Source organism: Colossoma macropomum, unplaced genomic scaffold (assembly GCF_904425465.1).
Source record: "Colossoma macropomum unplaced genomic scaffold, Colossoma_macropomum, whole genome shotgun sequence".
Classification (NCBI taxonomy): Eukaryota; Metazoa; Chordata; class Actinopteri; order Characiformes; family Serrasalmidae; genus Colossoma; species Colossoma macropomum.
In genome coordinates, this window is record NW_023494795.1 from 6828210 (window position 1) to 6848060 (window position 19851).

General features: G+C 42.1%; 1 protein-coding gene across 1 annotated transcript in view; it reads left to right on the top strand.

The window, feature by feature from the left end:
• Positions 1 to 7690: 7690 nt before the first annotated feature.
• The window catches only part of ptchd4 (patched domain containing 4), a 35111-nt gene continuing 22950 nt past the window's right edge, over positions 7691 to 19851 (top strand). Inside the window, exons 1-2 of the mRNA XM_036582640.1 lie at positions 7691 to 8248; positions 14341 to 14821. Of these exons, the coding sequence (XP_036438533.1) occupies positions 7700 to 8248; positions 14341 to 14821 (1030 nt within the window). The 5' untranslated portion in view covers positions 7691 to 7699. The remainder of the gene's footprint in view (positions 8249 to 14340; positions 14822 to 19851) is intronic.

Here is a 19851-nt window from a genome sequence, read left to right on the forward strand (position 1 = left end):
TATTAGCTTAGACAGAGAATGTCAGTCAAAACGATGCTCTATTGTTACATAATCGCCTGACTACAGTTATTATAACAGACTGCAAATATTTTCCACAGTTATTAAGCTTTCACAGTTATATGTTTACACTAGTGCAAGTTTAGGGGGGGCAGGGAGTGGGATGGGGTACATGTCTCCCCCACTTTTTGAAATTTTGCAAGACCATTTTTGGGGGTGGCAGGATGGCTGTTGAAAAAAGTACATAGCTAAGTTGGAAATGAATTAGTAGATATAATTTATAGCTGTCAATTATAGTTTAAAATACTAATTTAACCAAAATAGATTTAGTTATAGCCATTAACAACAAAAGGAAAGAAGCACTAACCTGTCCTGGAACTGCTTTCAACACTACTGTACTATGGCTGTTGACTTATGCCATAACAGTTATTAATTGTCTTTCCTTTTCCTTCATATTTATCATCACATTTAATCCTTATTGGGATATTTAGGAAAAATATTTAGAGCACACAGATCAGATTTATAACACACGGATCAGACTAAGAAAGTTAGTGACACAAAGCCATTTAACAGGAAACAAAGCTGAATCTCTATACTGAATGTGTATTATACTGTTATTACTGCTAATATTTGTTTCGTGCTTATATTTTAAACATATCATTGTTGTCGGAAGAAAACTTCATATCTCCAAACTGATAACTTTACAGGAGAAGGAAAAAAAACTACTTTACTTTTAATGTAAGTCAATGGAACCAGACTTTTTTCTGAATCATTCTGGGCCGTTTCCTTTGGTCCATTCTTCATCAAATTTACACACAATATAAAAGGCAACAGACACTTTCAAATTATGTCAAAAACTGAAAAACAAAAAAATAATGGAGATACGAGGTTTTCTTCTGGCAGCAGCGATGTAAAGCATGAGATCAGAAAGCGTCATTGTAGGCATGTTTTGTTTGTTCAGTTTTCTGTTTGAATTGCAGTTTGTGAGCTACAGCTTCCCACAGCAACAGCAACAGCAATTATCAACACAAATATGAAATATATTTCATTTACATGAATTTACATCTATAGCATGTTTCTAAAGAATCTGTATTTAAGAATGTATTCATATGGAATAATATGACGTCTCTCATTGTTTGCTTTACTTCGCTAAGCTAACCCCGCTGTGTGAAGGCTGTACTTTAGCCTGGCTAACTCTCACTGTGAGTAGGTCACATGGTGGTGAAAGACAAGAGAAGATGGCTCTATGGGGCTGGGAACCCACAGGCTTAACTGATCTATCAACTGATCAACTGAAACACAATCAGGATAGTCACTTTTATGGAATGAAAAGCAGGGCGTTTTCAGGGTGAATCTCAAGAAACTTCTGTCTTAATACTTTCAGAATTCACAGATGATGCTGCTATGGGAATACAGTCTTAAATGTGACCACCCTTAGTCAAAGTACATGTTTTGTTGATTACAAGAATAAGCTGACAGATTAACACGTCCTCTATAGAGAACAAACTTAACCCATGTGTGGTGTTGGGGTCTGTGGGATTTTCAGTGTTTACCAAAAGAAAAAATGATGTGATTTATTATTATCATCCTCAGATTCTTGGCCTTTGCTCGTTTTCTGTGAAGAACATAGAAAATAACCCATTTTCAGTGTCTTCACTCTGTTCACCCCCCACACATTTATATTACACATGTGGTGTTGGGTGAACCTGCGGGGAGTAAAAGTGTGGAGGTGCTGTGTCCTTCACTCTGTTAGTGGCCTGCTGTTAGTGTGTGTGTGTCTGTGTGTGTATGTGTTTGTATATGTGTGTGTGTGTGTGTGTGTGTGTGTGTGTGAGGGTGGACAACATGGACAGGCTGCTGACTGGCTACAGCTGCTAAAGGAGAACCCTACGCTGGACACTTGTGATATTTTAAACATCTGGTATTTTTACATAAATTGTTACGGCTGTATTGATTTAAAAAACAATAATGTGGTGGGTCCACCAGACCACTGAGTAACACACACATCAACACCACACAAGGTTTAACTAAGGAATTTTCGGCACAATTTCTATTTATTTGCTAAGTTTAACAAAAACGTAAGTATAAAAAGTACTTTATTTTTTTCCAGTATGTTAAATTCAGCTAATAAACAGTAACCATGCATTAAAATGTGCACCTGTTCCCTGTAGAGGATGTGATATTTTCACTTAGAACATCAACAAAACGTCATTTGACCAAGGGAGCCCAAACTTTTGCATGCAGCTGCATGAGAACATGACGAAAAACACATTCAACTTGAACCCGTTTTAACCCTCGTTAGTTTGTGCCACTAATGTTTGTCTATTGGAGCTCCAGCTGTGTCTTGTCAATTGTATTGACAGCTAAGACTAAAGACAGCTAATCAGTCAGTTTGGCTGTTTAGACGTCTATTTTAACAGTTGTTTACAATGAACAAAAAATGACAAATACATTATTAATTGCAATTATTTACATGGCAATTAATCATCTGCTGAATCGTCATCACCATGCCAGGCCTAGTGATGACCCTTTAAAGCTGTTTCTAAAAATGTGAGTTAATATACTTAAGATGAAGGCAGCCTAGACAATATTTGCTCATAGTAAATAACTGGCCTTTTAAAAAGTGCTGGCACACACAAAAACAGCAAAGAAATCAATTCATCAGCAAGCTCAAGGCCTTGTCACTTCCCTCTTGTTGTCACTGGGATCTTGTAGATGTTGCTCCACCCTCAGCCTGCACTGTGTAAGCCTATCGAGCTTGCCAGCCCTGAGCCCACCACAACACAAAATCCATTAGTAATTGAGTGTCATCGCAAGAACGTGTCCCTCCACCAGCCACTGAGACTCCAGCCCCTCTTCTATCCCCTCTTAAAGCAGGTTCTTTATGGAGTTCTTAATCTCGGTGAAGCTTCTGGAAAAGAGTCAATACTGTACTGCTGCAAAAATAAGTAAGCAGTTTACAATGTCTCTCTTTCAAAAACAGGTTCTTTGTAGGGTTCCTGACATACGATTCTGGATGTGACCATTCAAATATGTTACCTGAATGGTTTCATGAGATTTTGGCCCAATCCCATGTCTTATTTTCACCCCTACCCCTTGTTTTCGAGTGTCTCCTTGTCTCCTTACAAGGGGTAGTGGTTGAAATCTTCCCTCTGAAACGGGACCCTCAAATAAAAAGAGCATCACTTCATTAACAGCTACTGGCGCTGCTCTGCAGGCGACCCTGCCAGTCTGCAGTGACAGCAGAGGAGGGTAAAGTTCAGCTCCTCACTGCTGGGCTTTAGTTACATTTAGGGAATCATACGCCTTCAGAGAGGGGGGTGTGATAATTGTTTATTATCACCCACCCCTAATTCTTCAGTGTTATGAAACTGGAGTCAGCTGTTCGCCAGCTTCTCATTCGAATTTCCCTGTTCCACCTTAAATGGAGCAGCAGTTACAATCTGGCACTTTATACGTCAGAACTGCTGGACTATTTAAGGTGGAATGTGAAATTTAGCTAACTAGCTACTGAGACATTAGCATACTATTAGTGAATATTTGTGCTTGTTATGAAGAAAACGACCATAATACATTGAAATGACATTAAATTAAAAAAATACAATGGTTATCGTAATTTTTAACGTAGAAAATACTTACTCCATTGTGTACACCGATCAGACGTAACATTATGACCACCTCCTTGTTTCTACGCTCATTGTCCATTTTATCAGCTCCACTTACTATATAGGTGCACTTTGTAGTTCTACAGTTACAGACTGTAGTCCATCTGTTTCTCTGCACAGTTTGTTAGCCCCCTTTTACCCTGTTCTTCAGTGGTCAGGACCCCCATGGACCCTCACAGAGCAGGTACTATTTGGGTGGTGGATCATTCTCAGCACTGACGTGGTGGTCGTGTGTTAGTGTGTGTTGTGCTGGTATGAGTGGATCAGACACAGCAGTGCTGCTGGAGTTTTTTAAACACTGTGTCCACTCACTGTCCACTCTATTAGACACTCCTATCTTGTCAGTCCACCTTGTAGATGTAAAGTCAGAGACGATAGCTCATCTGCTGCTGCACAGTTTGTGTTGGTCATCCTCCAGTCCTTCATCAGTGGTCACAGGACGCTGTTGGCTGGATATTTTTGGTTGGTGGACTATTCTCAGTCCAGCAGTGACACTGAGGTGTTTAAAAACTCCAGCAGCACTGCTGTGTCTGATCCACTCGCACCAGCGCAACCCACACTAACACACCACCACCACATCAGTGTTACTGCAGTGCTGAGAATGATCCACCACCCAAATAGTACCTGCTCTGTGAGGGTCCATGGGGGTCCTGACCACTGAAGAACAGGGTAAAAGGGGGCTAACAAACTGTGCAGAGAAACAGATGGACTACAGTCTGTAACTGTAGAACTACAAAGTGCACCTATATAGTAAGTGGAGCTGATAAAATGGACAATGAGCGTAGAAACAAGGAGGTGGTCATAATGTTATGCCTGATCGATGTATTTGTTTAGTCTTGCCTGTTTTTCTTTTTTTCCCATAACCCTCCATTTTGAGGGTCATGCAGCCCAAACACTTCACCCTACCCCTCTATCTCAACAAAAATCAGCACACTCTACTCCTAGACGTGAACGCGCAAAACCGAGGGCTAAGGGCTAAGAGGTAGGGGTGAGGGGTGAAATGGAATTGGGCCTTTGTCTTTCTGTAGTCTGAAGAACGACTCCAAAGCCAGTATATCATCAAATACAGCTCAAGGCCCTACAAAGCATAATCAATATAACATTAATTAACAAAGGGCATTACACAGTACAATGGTTCATATGTTCCTCACACCTCAAAACCCCAAGATCAGATGCCCTATATCATTCCTAAAAGATGCAGCTTACACTGCTTGTCCACTACGCTTTAGTCGGTCATCACCCCCTAATTAACTGATCACCAGGCTTCACTGAAACAACAAAATGTTATTGTTTCATCTGGAAACACAACGTCCTTTTCTTCCCACTGCTGCTGTCAGTGGAACCGTGCAGATGTTCCCCCACCCTGAGCCTCCAAAGCCTATCTGGCTTGATGTGCATTCACAAAACACCTCATCCATCACAGGCCATCTCAAGAAAGTGGCATCCAGCAGCCACTGCAGCGCTCTACAGCTGCTCCTCTGCACCCTCCTTTAAAAGCAGGTTCTTCATATGGTTCTTAATCAAAGTGCACTTCATCCATTAGTAATCAAGTGCCGTCTCAAGAAAGGGTCCCACTTTATTATACTACACATGTTCAAATGATTAACAGGCTATCTGGTGATTCTCAGTAGTGTTAGGACTGGGGCTAGGATGGGTTTAGAATTAGGGTTAAGGGTCAGAGTGGGCGTTATGAAAAATTAAGATTAATTTAATAGATATTTAGCTAAACGGAAGTTAAAGGCTTGCTGACTCTCGATACTGTTAAGGTTAGGGTTAGGTTTAAGACCGGATTTAAATTAGGATTAGGTTCTGGGCTGAGGTTTAGGTCAGGGTTAGAGAGAGTGTTTATGGTTAGGAAAAATGAAGATATATTTCATAGGTATTTATTGAAATGCAAGCTTAATGTATGCTCTTAAAAAGACCATCAAAGGTTCTTTAGTAAAGGCAATGGTTCGAATAAGAAGTGTGAGTTCTGTATAGAACCATTTTGTGCTTAAATGTTTTTTTGGTTCTACAGCTTTTTTAAAAAGGCCTATATATAGCACCAAAAGAGACTTGATATCACAACAATAGCAGAACCCTTTTCAGTGGTATATAGAACCTCATGCAACACATTCTCCATCAATCTGAAGAACCTTTCATCATGCAAAAAAACATTTAATCATGCAAAGGGTTCTTTGAGTGTTCATTGTTCTATATAGAACCATTCTTTGCTAAAAACCTTTGAAGAACCATCATTTTTAAGTGTATATGGCTCTATCTAGCATTAAAAAGGGTTCTTCTATTGTGATGATGTCAAGTGTGTTACAACAGAAGAACCCTTTTCAAAAAGGTTCTATGTAGATCTATTTATAGCACATTTTCCATCAAACTGAAGAACCCATTCATGATGCAAAGAACCCTTTAATTATGCAAAAGATCCTTTGAGTGTTCATGGTTCTGTATGGAACCAGTTCTACTAAGAACCTTTGAAGAACCATCATTTTTAAGATTGTATATGATTCACCATAGAAGCTTTTTGAAAAGGGTTCTATATAGCACGAAAATGGGTTCTTCTATTGTTACAAACTTGACATCATCACAATGGCAGAACCCTTTTTGGTGCTACATAGAACCCTTTTCAAAAAGGTTCTATGTAGAAATATTTACAGCACATTCTCCGTCAATATAACCTATTCACGATGCAAAGAACCCTTTAATCATGCAAAGGGTTCTTTGAGTGTTCATGGTTCTATATTGAACCATTTTCTTCACTGAAGAACCATCTTTTTAAGAGTGTATATAGAAGCTTTCTGAAAAGGGTTCTATATAGCACTAAAAAGGGTTCTTCTATTGTGATGACATCAAGTTTGTTACAATAGAAGAACCCTTTTCAAAAAGGTTCTATGTAGAAATATTTACAGCACGTTCTCCATCAATCTGAAGAACCCACAGAACCATTTAATCATGCAAAGCGTTCGTTAAGTGTTCATGGTTTTATATAGAACCATTTTCTTTATTGGAGAACCATCTTTTTTAAAAGTGTATATAGACGCTTTCTGAAAAAGGGTCTACTATTGTTATGATGATGAGAACCGTATACAACATATTGTCCATCAATCTGAAGAACCATTTCATCATGCAGTGGGTTCTTTGAGTGTTCATGATTCAATATAGAACCACTCTTTCCCAAAGAGCCTTTGAAGAACCAAGAGCGTATATGGTTCTATATACCACCAAAACAGTTCTTCTATTGTTAAGACGTCAAGCTTGCCCTTTCTTTTTCAAAAAGGTTCTAGATAGAACCATACATAACACATTCTCCACCATCTGTTTTAAAAGTGTAATTTAAGCATCTACAGTGGGTTCTCCAAAAGAAGGTCCATCCACCAGCCCCCCGGGACTCCTCTCTCTACCCCTTCCATGGTGCTTTCCCCCCTTCTGGCCACCCCCCTCTCCCCTCCCACCCCTTCGTGTTGCCTCTATCAACCCACAGCCCACCCCAGCTCGCAGTCCAGCTCCATTAAGCGAGGCTCCACCGCTTCGTGGAGTGCGGAATGAGGCGCGCGTGCACATGAGAGAGCATCGGGAGGTGTTTTGCTGCTCTTGCAGCAGAACGAGTCGCTCACATCGCCGGTTTAAAACGCGGGGCTGGGGGGGCCGGCGGGGGTGGGAGGGAAGGAGGCAAAGAAGAGGGGAAGAAGGAAGGGAGGGATGGCTCGAGATGAAACAAAACGGGGGCTGATCAATATCTGACCGTCTCGTTGCGAAACGCTGCAGCGCTGTAACAGGGTAACAGGTACAGAGCGGGTTTGTAGCTCTCTCTTCCTTTCTTTTCTCTCCTTCCTTCCTTTCTTTCTTTCTTTCGTTTCTCCCCCTCCCCGCGAACGGACGGAGCGAACCGAGGAGGGGGGAGAGAGAGAGATAGAGAGAGAGAGAGAGAGAAAGCGGAGGAGCCAGCGGCCACGTGTCACAGGTGCTGGGCAGCGAGGCGCGGGGCATCTGCAAGCCGGATCCAGAGGAGGAGGAGGCGGAGGAGGAGGGAGAAGAGGAGGAGGATGCTGCGGCAGGCGATCCACCGCGGGCTCAAGGCGTCCTTCTACTGGCTCGGCCTGTTCGTCAGCCGCCACCCCGTGTTCTTCCTCACCGTGCCCGCCGTGCTCACCGTGGTGTTCGGCTCCGCGGCGCTCAGCCGCTTCCAGCCCGAGACGGAGCTCGAGGCGCTCGTGGCGCCCGCGCACAGCCTGGCCAAGATCGAGCGCAGCCTCGCCAACAGCCTCTTCCCCATCGAGCGCTCCAAGCACAAGCTCTACTCGGACCTGCACACGCCCGGCCGCTACGGCCGCCTCATCCTGCTCGCCAAGGCCGGCGGCAACATCCTGGAGCTGGCCGAGCAGGTGCTGCACGTGCACCGGCAGGTGCTGGAGCTGCGCGTGAGCCACAAGGGCTTCAACTACACGTTCGCGCACCTCTGCGTGCTGCGCCACCGCGACAAGCGCTGCGTGCTCGACGACATCCTCGCCGTCTTCGAGGACATCCGCGCCGCCGTGCTCGCCAACAGCACGCTGGCCAAGGTGCCCGTCAGCTACCCCAACACGACGTTAAAGGTAGAGGAACCCCCCCACCCCCCACCCCCTACACCACACACGCCCCCCTTTTACGAAATCTGCCGTTTTTGCTGGTTGACACGCTGGGAACTTCGTTACGTGGAGCGGAGCTGCGGTGCGGCGCGGGGTTCATGGTCCGCCTTCGTCTCCTCGGATGCAGCAAAAAATGTTGTGGAATGAACGAGAGCAGCTCGCGAAGTCGTTTCTCTCTGACTGTGGTGGTGACTTCTCCTCGTGTGTGTGTGTGTGTGTGTGTCTGTGTGTGTGTGTGTGTGTGTGTCTCGTTAGCTTTGTTGCTGCAGTTCTGTTACGGTGGTTCCACAGAGCAAACCACCCCCCTCAAGTTGGAGGGAGCTGCGGAAACAGACACGGACCGAGCCGCTTTGTGACCGGAGTTGCAGTGCCGGCCTCAGAGGACACGCCGAGCACAGCCTGCACCTGTTCATATTAGCGCACATTCATAAAAACAGCCGCCGCCGGCTGAGCGCTGTGTTTGTAGCCTCGCTGCTAACCGAACAAACGCTAAGGCTGAAGCCACAGGCAGTCCGGCAGTGACGGTGTGTGGAAGTGCCCTTCCTGCCCCCGGGGTAAACCCTGGTTGTCAACACACTCCACTGCTGCTGCGGGTCTCAGTGTGCGCGTGCATGTGTGTGTGTGTGTGCGCGTGTTATGAATCAGCTGCAGAGTCCTGCACTGCACTCGGGGAACGCCGTGGAGCTGGACTCGCTGGGAAACCACGGCCACTCTCACCCAGCCTGCATTGACATCGTCACTGCTGGGCTGCTGCTTCTTCAGCTGAACGTGGAAGCCCGTTCTCGCCACGCAGAGGAGAAAAAACGGCTGTGGTTTTTTCCCCTCCTGCTGTGTTTCTGGCTGCAGTATGTTACAATACTTAGTATTCCAATTTTATGACTTATTTTCTCTAAATTTTGACTCAGTAGCTCGAAATAATGACAATTTGTTGAAATGTTGACTTCGTATTTCAAAATAGTGGCTTCTTTTCTCGGGATTTTGAGACACTATGTCAGCCCAAATAGTAAGAAGAGCCATTTTGTCCATTGAACAAAAATCAAACCACCTTTTGAGCCACAATATTTTATGTCCATTTTACCATCTTGGCTGTAAATATGTCTCAGTACATGCTGATGTAATATTATAGGCTAAAAACATAATATAAACGACTTACTTTGCTCTGCTTTAAGCTTTAGCTCAGCTATAGCCGCTTTTCTCACATCTCTGGCAGGAAACCTTTCTGCAAAAGTAGAGCAACGTTTGACTTTTTACGAGGCTGAAGTCGCTTCTCATTTGTCAGCTTTTTGTACGAATTTTCCCGTTCCACCTTAAATGATGCCTGAGGTGCCAGAATGCAACTGCTGCATCATTTAAGGTGGAACGGGACAATTCGAGTAAGACGTGACTTTTTAGTGTTTGATAGCTTCTCATTGCAGATTAAACGCATCAGGAAACAAACTGGAGTGATTATAAATGTAAATGAGTCCATTCGTCTCCAAATTATCACTGTTCGTCTTAAATCTTTGCCTTTGCTGTTTCGTTAGCTACTGGCTAGGTGAGATCGTTGTCTGCATTGCTATGGTGACCAGCAGTCTGCGCTGATCTTCAGGGTTAAAGGGTGAATTATCAGTTCTACATTAACTCCAGTGTTTAAGACCATTTATTGTTAGACTGTGTTGAACGATCAGCAGAGCTTTATTTTACTGTAAAGGAGGATTATTTTATTTTTAGCTACAAATCTGATTCTGCTGTGGAGCCACAACAGGACAGTAAAAGAGCCCCAAGCGGAGCCCCTCCGGAGGCGTGTGTTGCTGACCCCTGTACTATGTTAAAATAATGAGTTAATATTTAAGAAAGTGTAATTACTTTGGGTTAATAAGTCATTATTATGAGTCACTAAGTAATTACTTTGGGTTAATAAGTCATTATTATTAGTCACTAAGTAATTACTTTGGGTTAATAAGTCATTATTATGAGTCACTAAGTAATTACTTTGACATAATATGTCAGTATTTCAACATACTAAGTTGGTATGTCGAGAAAATAAGTCACAAGAAATACATGTAAAGTGTGCTTATCAGATACATTTGAAAATGTCTGAAAATGGCCAAAAAGTGTTGCTTAATATACCTCAGTATAATGAATATATTTGCAGTGATATTGGAATCCAGTATTTGGAATACATTTTGAAATGTATCTCACATTAAAAAAAGCCTTTTTTTTTAAATGTGGGATTATTCCATTCAGCATTTCAAGAAAATAAATAATTACTTTGAGAAAATACGTCAATAATCTGAGATACTAAGTCAATATTTTGACACACTGCTGCAGAAACAGAGAAGGGAGAAAAAAGCATAGGCTGGCGGGAGCAGCTTCCATGGTTGACCGTTGTTGCTGATGTACTTGTTCTGTTAGCAGCAGGGCTACAAATTACTCACAGGCTCTTCTCTTTACTGCTGGTGCTTCTTTTTTATGAATGTAGGTTGGCATGTAAATGTGTATCCTCATTATGTCCCCTGTACTCTGCATCTATTGTGCGCCCAGAGCTCAATGCAGCACAATCCGAAGCTATTCCATGTGTGTTTCAGCAGCTCCCTGTAGAGCTGGCACGCTTTTTCTTTTACGATACTGATACCGATACCGATACTGAAAACTCATGATCCAATACTGATCCAATAGTTTTTCTTAAAAAACAACAAAACTTTAAAATGAGCTGTTTTTAACTGACGCACTTCGCTTAATATGATCACCCAAAAGTAGGCTGTCATGCTCAAACTGCTCGGACTCTCTGCTACCCCACAGAAATACACAGCTAACATCACATCAGCTGCGTTCCAAAGCCTAGGCTGCAGCCGAAGTAGCAGGCCGTTCCACCCTTTATATACATCCTAGAAATGCAGCCGACGTTCTGAGAGATTTCAAGGACGCATCAGATGTATCCTTCCAGGCCTTCGGTTACCCAGAGTTCTCTGCATACAAACAAAGCGAAGGACAATAGTGGAAATCAAATTCATCTTCGTTACCTTATAAAGTGTAAAACAACTGATTAATTAAATAATTCGTCCATATATCGTACGTCGTCCGTATATCGTATTTTATTTCGAAGTATTTGTAAATATGTAGTTTGTCGTACTACATAAGAACGTCTCCTCCATTTCCGCGAAGAAATGAAAAAGCAATAAACTCAATGCAGCGGCTCCATTTTCTCTCACCAGTCCCCTCACGAGTTTGGCGCCGCTCTGGCGACATCACCACGCAGCCTCGTTAGGACTGCTCCATTTGTGTGACCAATAGGCTACTAAGGAGGAGTCTTCATAGGACAGTCCTACCATGGACCTGCACTACCTCGGCTGCGGCCTCGGCTTTGTAACGCAGCTACACTGGGTATTTTTTCAGGCTAGATTTCTTACAAGATCGAATTAGAATTATTTTTTCATCCAATAACCAATTCAGCATTTCCTACTGATACTATCGTCCTGATACCGATACCTATCGATTCATCTCCAGCTCCCTACAATTTGAGGGGTTGTCTTTTTGCATACATTTTCTGAAACTGTCATTGTTATTATGGACCAGGATCTGCAGCAGTAAAGCCAATGAAGGCGTCTCACATTAGAGAACGAGATACCTCGTCACTGTGGCTGCTGAGAGACGTAAATGGAAGCTATTCGATCGTACCACGTCACCCTTTACCAGAACATCTTCAGGCTGTTTTGCTGCATTCGAGGCTGATAGCAGCTGCCCATGTTGCACTCAGTTCAGTTCAGAGTGCCTCTGCGACACTGAACCTTCTGAGGCCCCTTCGGTTTTGATGCAAAACTACAACTGCTTAAAAATGCATAGCCGCTTGAAGTGACCTGCTCTGACACTCCAAGCCTTCTCCATTTGTTGAAGACGAGGTGTTGTTGTGACTGACAGCTGGTATAGGGGATTTTTCAGGCCTTCCACCACTGTTGTGGACGTTTGCAGTTTGTCTTGAGGGCTTGCTTGGCTTAGGTGGCTAAAACCTGTGTGGACACGGATAAATGCCTTGCCTGACACCCAAATTTGGTTCACTGGCCTGGCTTTATGGGTCCTTTTTTTGCCGGAGGCTCCATCCACCAGTTTTATCACAATGTTATGAAATGCCTAGAAGAAAATTCAGAAGTCCTGGGGAAATATATGAGCACCATGTGTCCATATAGGCACGATACACTCTTAGCTTTATCAATAAATAGTGAACTTATTAAAGTAGTAATGAGAATAATAGCAAATAAGTAACTGAAAAGCAACTTTTTACTCTATAAAATTGTTTCTCATGTTCCAGTTCAGCCTCCAAATTCCTGTAATGTGCTATTTCCAGTAGTGCTATAGGCGAAAGTGGGGGGCCAGTCATTTTGTTCCATTTCCATGATGTGGCAAGAAATGGTTGCTTCATTTGTCCGAGGCATCTGCTTTTTTACCTAAGGGCTGGCAACCCACGTCATACATCTCTGCTTGAAATATCTGTCATCTATCTTTGGCTTACCTCAGATGTGTCTTCTCCGAAAATAATTTAACCCTAAGCTCCTATCCGCTGTACACATTTTACATAGTTATAGATTTACCACATACATACTCCATTCAGCAGCTAGACCAATACCATAAAGTCATAGATCACAGCCAGACGTCCATATCACAGCACAAATCAAAGCTTTAAAATACAAGTGTTAAAGAAATAGCTCACCCAAACCTCGCAAACATGTCAAATGTCCAATAAAAGCTGATAAGGAGAAATTAGGGTGATATTCCAGTGTGAGTCATTGATATTTGGACTTTCATAGGTAATGCAGTCGCACATTCATGCATACTTCACATGCATTTAAGTTAGTAAAACCAGTCCAATAGACTGGATTGCTTTAAAATGCTGTAGTAAAATTACTTCATATTTACTATGTTCATAATGTGACTCTGATCCGATTTTTTTGGACTATAAAATTGCCGTTTTTAATATGGACCTAAAGGTCTAGTTTGCTGTCTACCAGTTACATTACAATTATACAGTAGAATCACTTCATTTTTGGTACTTGCATAGTGAGATACTCTCTGACGTCGTTCTTCGTTGACCAGGTAAAATAACAATAGAGCATAACTATATTAAACTAACTAAAGAACACACTATTTTTGTATTTCGAGTTGTTCAAACATCCTTTCAGCTTTGATTGTGCTGTTATGTCTGTGTGTAATAATGCACTGACATTGTAAGCCTATCTGTGGCTGTAAATTGTGGTTTTCTAGCCTAAGTGAGGTCAAAACACTGGCACTGCAGTTATGACAAGTGGCTGTTGGGCTGTTTTTACATTTTCCACTTATGTTTTTATTGCTAGTTCCACAAATAATTCCACACTGACATTTAAACTGCTTTGCTAATTTTTGAAAACATGCCTTACTGCCCGAAGTTGTGGATGATATCCTCTATATCATGTCTGCATCAGTAAATCTAGTGCAATGGGATAAAGAAAGGATTAGAATTTGATTAGGCTTAACCCTTAGAAGTCAAACGTTATTACTGTTTTGCTATACAGTACACTTTTATACAGTATGTCACAATACATCATAATAAGCTTTTCTAAGCACATCGTGGATATCTTCCATACTTAAAAACAATTTCCAACTGCATGTCTAATTAGTCCTAATTAGTCCTGTTTAGTTTGATTTACAGTCTTAATGAACAGATTGGATTCTGCAATTCAGATTTTTTTTTCTGTTTGGTTCGAAAAATGGCAAAAAACAGAAAGAATGCTTTTTTCTTTCCACAAAACTGTTCACACAGCAAAACCTTTCTATCAAATTCCATCATAATAAAATATCTCTTCTACTTAAAAACTCAAATGTGCATTGAGAGTTTTGTATCTGCGCTTTTGAAAGGATTTCTCCGCTTATTTTAATGAGCTCTGAGTGATAAATAATTAATATTGAATTGCACGATGCTTTTGTTATCAGTAGCATTAACTAATCTATTAAAACATGCCTCAATCGTTTATGACACCAGCCTTTTGGATCGGATCGAGGTATCCCTATTCATCCCCACTGTATTTCACATCTGTCTGTTTTATCTCCAGGATGGCCGAGTGGCCTTCATCGGCCACCAGCTGGGCAGTGTCGTCCTGGCCCCGCACAGCCGAGACCAGCAGGTCAAGTCGGCCCGCGCTATCCAGATCACCTACTACCTCCGCAACCTGCGGCCCATGGTGCAGGACGCCATCGCCGAGAAGTGGGAGAACGAGTTCTGCAAGCTGGCGCACCGCCTGGCCACGGCCAGCCAGGACCTGTACATCCAGTCGCTCACCTCCTTCAGCCTGTGGCGGGACTTCCACAAGACGGGCGTGCTGGCCAAGAGCGAGGTGCTGGTCAGCCTGGTGCTTGTGCTGCTGGCCGCCACCATCTCCAGCTCCATGCGCGACTGCCTGCGGGGCAAGCCCTTCCTGGGACTTCTGGGCGTGCTCACCATCTGCATCGCCAACGTGACGGCCGCGGGCATCTTCTTCATCTCCGACGGCAAGTTCAACTCCACGCTGCTCGGAATCCCCTTCTTCGCCATGGGTAGGTGTTCCTTTTGATTGTTGCCTTCGATTGTCGCGCTGGATTACGCTAATTGCGACTCCTCAAAGGAGGAGGGAGGGGGGTGCATAATTGTTCTGCACCTTTGTCACCATGGACCTTTGTTTGTGCCTGGGAAGTAAACAAACAAAAAAAAACAAGCTGATGATGATTAGAGGCACATTTTTGCAGCGGGATAAATAAAACATGTTTACTTCAGAATTGCATAATGATTGTAAATGGTTCTGAGTGTACATACTCTTACACAGGAGACAGCTACACCGCTAACAACGTATTTATTGCATATCTGAACAGATTATGTCTAGCCTGGGTATCTGACACTTTCTGACTGATTTTTGTGGAGGTTTATGGCGACTGATATAATTGGGGATCACACACTAAAAGGCTTGTAACTAGTTGCTAAACTGAAGTCACCACACTCGCAGAAAAAACACGTTCTCCCATTACCAGCAGGCAGTGACAGCAAAGCAAAAATGAATGTTTTGTTGTTGTTGTTTTCACCACCGTTTGTGCTGATATGATAGAAGAGTTGGGCAAAACACTTTGGGTAAAGTCATGGATGAGAGGCGTGACCAGTAGAGTCGTTAGGCCTGTGCCTGTAACAGAATTCTCTTTTTCAGGTACGTTTGTGGAAAATAACTGTGGTAATGAATGCAGGAGCAAACACACGGGATAGTATGTGAGCTGAAGCTTAAAGGAATGGTTGAGCGAAAAATCAGATTTACGCAATTTTCCACTTGCCCCATACGTAGCCAATCAGCCAAGACGTGTTTGGACTTCAGTGGCCTCAATTCTAAACCAGTGTTTTTCCCAGAAGGATTCTTTTAATCTTTGTCAAATAAAAGAACATAAAGCGCAGTTCAGTAAATTTGTGGTTGTGATATATTATCATCTTTAAACCTGTATTTAATCTAGTTGAAAATTACAGAATAGTAAATGTCTGAGGATGTGGTGTCTGTTGCTGCTTAGCCTGATGCCTTTTCTTCCGAGGCTGTTTCACCCGATGTCCGATTTGTTTGAGAGCTGAGATATGACTGTGATTTTCCAGAGACCCATATCTGTTTTTTCTCATGTCTGAAACCTGACAGTGTGGACTGGGGATGTCCTAAAACATACACTATACTATAGGCCGCTTTCTGTAAAGGCATGATATCTATCTGCTGCAGTGGCACAGTGCATTGCCTTTCTGAGCTTGTTTAACCAGAGCAGCTCAACAGCCATGTTTCTAGAACAGTCTCACCCATGTTAGATACAATAAATGCGGTATTAATCTAGAGCAAGCGTGTCAAACTGGGGACCCTCCGGGCCAAAGTGCTGCGGAGATTAGCGTTTACCCTTAACCAATGCTCTGAATTCATTTCACGAAGGCCTCGCTAATTGGCTGATGAGCTGAATCAGGTGGGTTTAACGAGGTAGCATGTTTTTGCGTGAAATAAGTCAATAAACGAACAACCTTTTTTAAACCAGTGGTAAATGAGTTTGCAGGCTGATGCAGGGTGTTACCATGGTAACTCAGGTAGCTGTCACTGGGCTCAGGGCTTGTGATTTGCACTCGATTGTAATTCTGCCATAAACCCATTTATTGATAGCCGCGCTACGTATGTGATTTCCAGTGTGTATTTACTTTTATATGCATATATATTTGGCTTTTGCCGGGATACATTAAGAGCGTTTGACCACCAGCCTATACTACTAGATTACATCCAGATTCCTGTCGGATCAAACGTTTGATATACTTTGACAGGTCTGAAATGCGTTCAGGAGGCGAAATATTAGAGTCTGTGCCACTTGCACACTTCTCCATTTTTCACAGCAATTGTCAACTCTGGCTGCCCTAAAATCTGCAGACTAGGGCTGAGCAGCAAAGATAGAGCTCGGAGCTACAGTATAATTGGAGGAAAAGTCGTGTAATGTAACCCCAGCTTTACACAGATTTTAGCATTGTGCAAGAGTGTCTTGTTGCCCCATCTCTCAGTAATTTCCCACCACTTGGCTGCTTGGATTATTACATTTTGAGGTTATTGAAGACTCACTCCATTGGCAACTGCTATTGAAAACTGTATCTGTTATTGCTCCGAGCATTAAGAGTAGGCCTATTGCTGCTTATGCGGCGTAACACTGTCGAACTGATATGATAACAGAACGTGTTTGACATCCTCTCCGGCCTAGCAGATGTCCACCAACATCCTGTCACGACAAGGTAGCGGGACAGTAAATCAAACATGGATCACAGTCCTGTCCTGTCCCCTCTGTGGTGGTGTCTACTTGATTAGAGCTCTGTCAGTACCTTCTCTGACAAGACTCACGCCACAAACGCAGATGCCACATGCTAGACCTGTGTTGTTTTTTCGTAAATCAGCCGCACAGGAAAGGCCAACTTGAAGAGAAGGAACTATAAATACTCTCTATCTAATTAGACCCCATTTGGTTGCATGGGACGCCCCTCTGGCATTATCCATGTGAACTCTCAAATCTGTCGAGCCAATTAGGATTGAACAGAGTGCCAGTTTTTTGTCCCTATTTGACGTGTTTTAAAAACACAGATTGCGCCTTCAGAGCGACACAGTGAATAGGATGCTTTACTTTGACTGTATAGCACTCCAGGGTTTTAGTGTATATAAAGACGTTTCATGTACAATAAACGCATTAAAACCTATAGCGAACATGAAATGAAACAACCCAAGTAGACTGCCGGAGACAAGGCCAGCTGATAAATGATTGATAATAAAATAATGGTCTTGTAAAATCCAGGTTAAGGTTGTAAACCTGGTCAAGGTTATAACGCCCTGCTCTTTGTAGAATCTCTCACCTCATACCCGCACGTATTGTATCCCAAATGATCTCAGCTTCTTGGACTCTCAGTGTTAAAGCAAGGCTAGTCCAGCGTGGAAGATTAATTGCGGCCTGACCGGTGGATTTTTTTGAGCCCTCAGCCGAATGGCAGATAGCCCTGATTTACTGAACTTTTGCATTGGGACCGTACAAGGGGGGACAATCTGGTGGGATAGATTTTGTCCCGCTGGGCAAGATGAATGTTGACACTTTACACTGCTGGCCACAGGCGTCTTGTGACGTGGCGAGGCGTCCCTGGAGACCCGGCATGATTCTGATGGGCTGAGGAACTGAAGCAGGCACACAGGCGGTGGAATACTGATGAGAGAAGTGGCGGCATTCAATATGTCCATCCAGATCATGTCTACAGAATACTTTTTTAGTAGTTCACAGAATTTAGGCCAAAGATTTGTGTCTTTTTTTGGTATCGTCGGGACAAAAATCTCAGTTTTTTACCTTTTTTTTTTTGCAGATTTTGAAAATGCCAGTTGTCTTTACCTTCTATTAAATACATACTGAATGGACTAACAGATATGGTCTAAAATGACTTGGAAGAAATCTTGTACAGTTACTGTCTTTGTCCCAACAACAAAAATATACAGAATTTTTTTCATGCAGCAAAAAAAATCAGTGAAATCTAGTCTATTTCTAGTCAATGTGCTTAATATTTCTCATTGTGAAATTCTAGAAATCATTCTAGAAATATTATTGTAATAGATTCTTTAGAGATTTAATTTGCTAGTTTTAATGAATTTTGTCTAGCAAATAGATTTTAATCCATTGGCAGATCATTTAAAAAATAATACTGCAGATAATTTTGCTTGTTTGAAGAAAAAATGCTTGCAAAACTGTCTGTCACTGAAAAATGACGACGCCACTGAATGAAATTATTTAGAATAAGTAAAGCATGTTTTGAAATATTTAGAACAGTCTTATAATATTCTTATACAGTCTCAAAATGAGAAATATTATACAGTCAAAAGTTGGGAAAATTTAAACACAGCCTGGTCAAATTGCACGAATTTCATAGTGAAAATGAGTTAAAACATCCCCTGCAAATTTGAATGCACATTTTCTGTTCATTTTAATGTTTAATAGAAAAAAAATAAAACATAAAATAGGCCATAACTTTTGCACAGGCTACTTTTTTTTATTTATTTACAATATGTCAGATTCAGCAAATAATCAGTAATTGTGCAGAAGTGTGTTCCCTGTAGAGGATGTGTTAATTATTTTTTAATTAGAAAATCAATAAAACATGTCATGTGACCAGGGGTACCCAAATTTCTGCATGCAACTCCATATTGACTACATTTAAGATTTCACCTGCAAAGATATCTGTTTTTGCATATATATTGATAAATGTGTGCTGTTAGTGTTCACTGTTCATTCACTCTTAAGTATTAGTCGTTGTGCACACTGGTCCACAGGGTTTAGCTATGAAGGATTGTAGAACGTGCGGGGCAGGTTACACAGACCCAGACTTTCAGCTGCATCCAGCTGTAACGTACAGTAGATCACCACAAACAATAATTCCTACATTTTCCTACTTAGAAAAGAACAGAAAACCGTCTGCTGCTTCAGTAGATACTGTTGGTACTTGAAGCTCGCTTATAAGAGGAGCCAGGAGGAAACTGCCCACTGGCTTTTGTAAGAGTGTGTTGTCAATTATTTTTCTGTTTTTTTTTTACTAAGTACAGAGAAATTACTGTCTGTACTGGATGCTGCACTGAACTGTGCTACAGACGCATCAGATAGAGTTGAAAAACATTAGGTTGACCTTTAAATGCAGACTAAAAGGCTTATTATAAAATTATAGTTTATTCCAAGACTAGGGTTAATCCATGTCCAGGAAACTGGCCTTTAATATAATTTAAAACGCCTTATTACAGTAGGTTAAAATACAGAATATACTACTTTATATACAGAATAATGTTACAGAAACATCCGAACTCTGAAATCTTAACCCTTGTGTGATGTTGATGTGTGTGTTAATCAGTGGTCTGGTGGACCCACCACAATATTGCTTTTAAATCAATACAGCCATAACAATTTATGTAAAAATACCAGATGTTTAAAATATCACAAGCGTCCAGCGTAGGGTTCTCCTTTAGCAGCTGTAGCCAGTCAGCAGCCTGTCCATGTTGTCCACCCTCACACACACACACACACACACACTA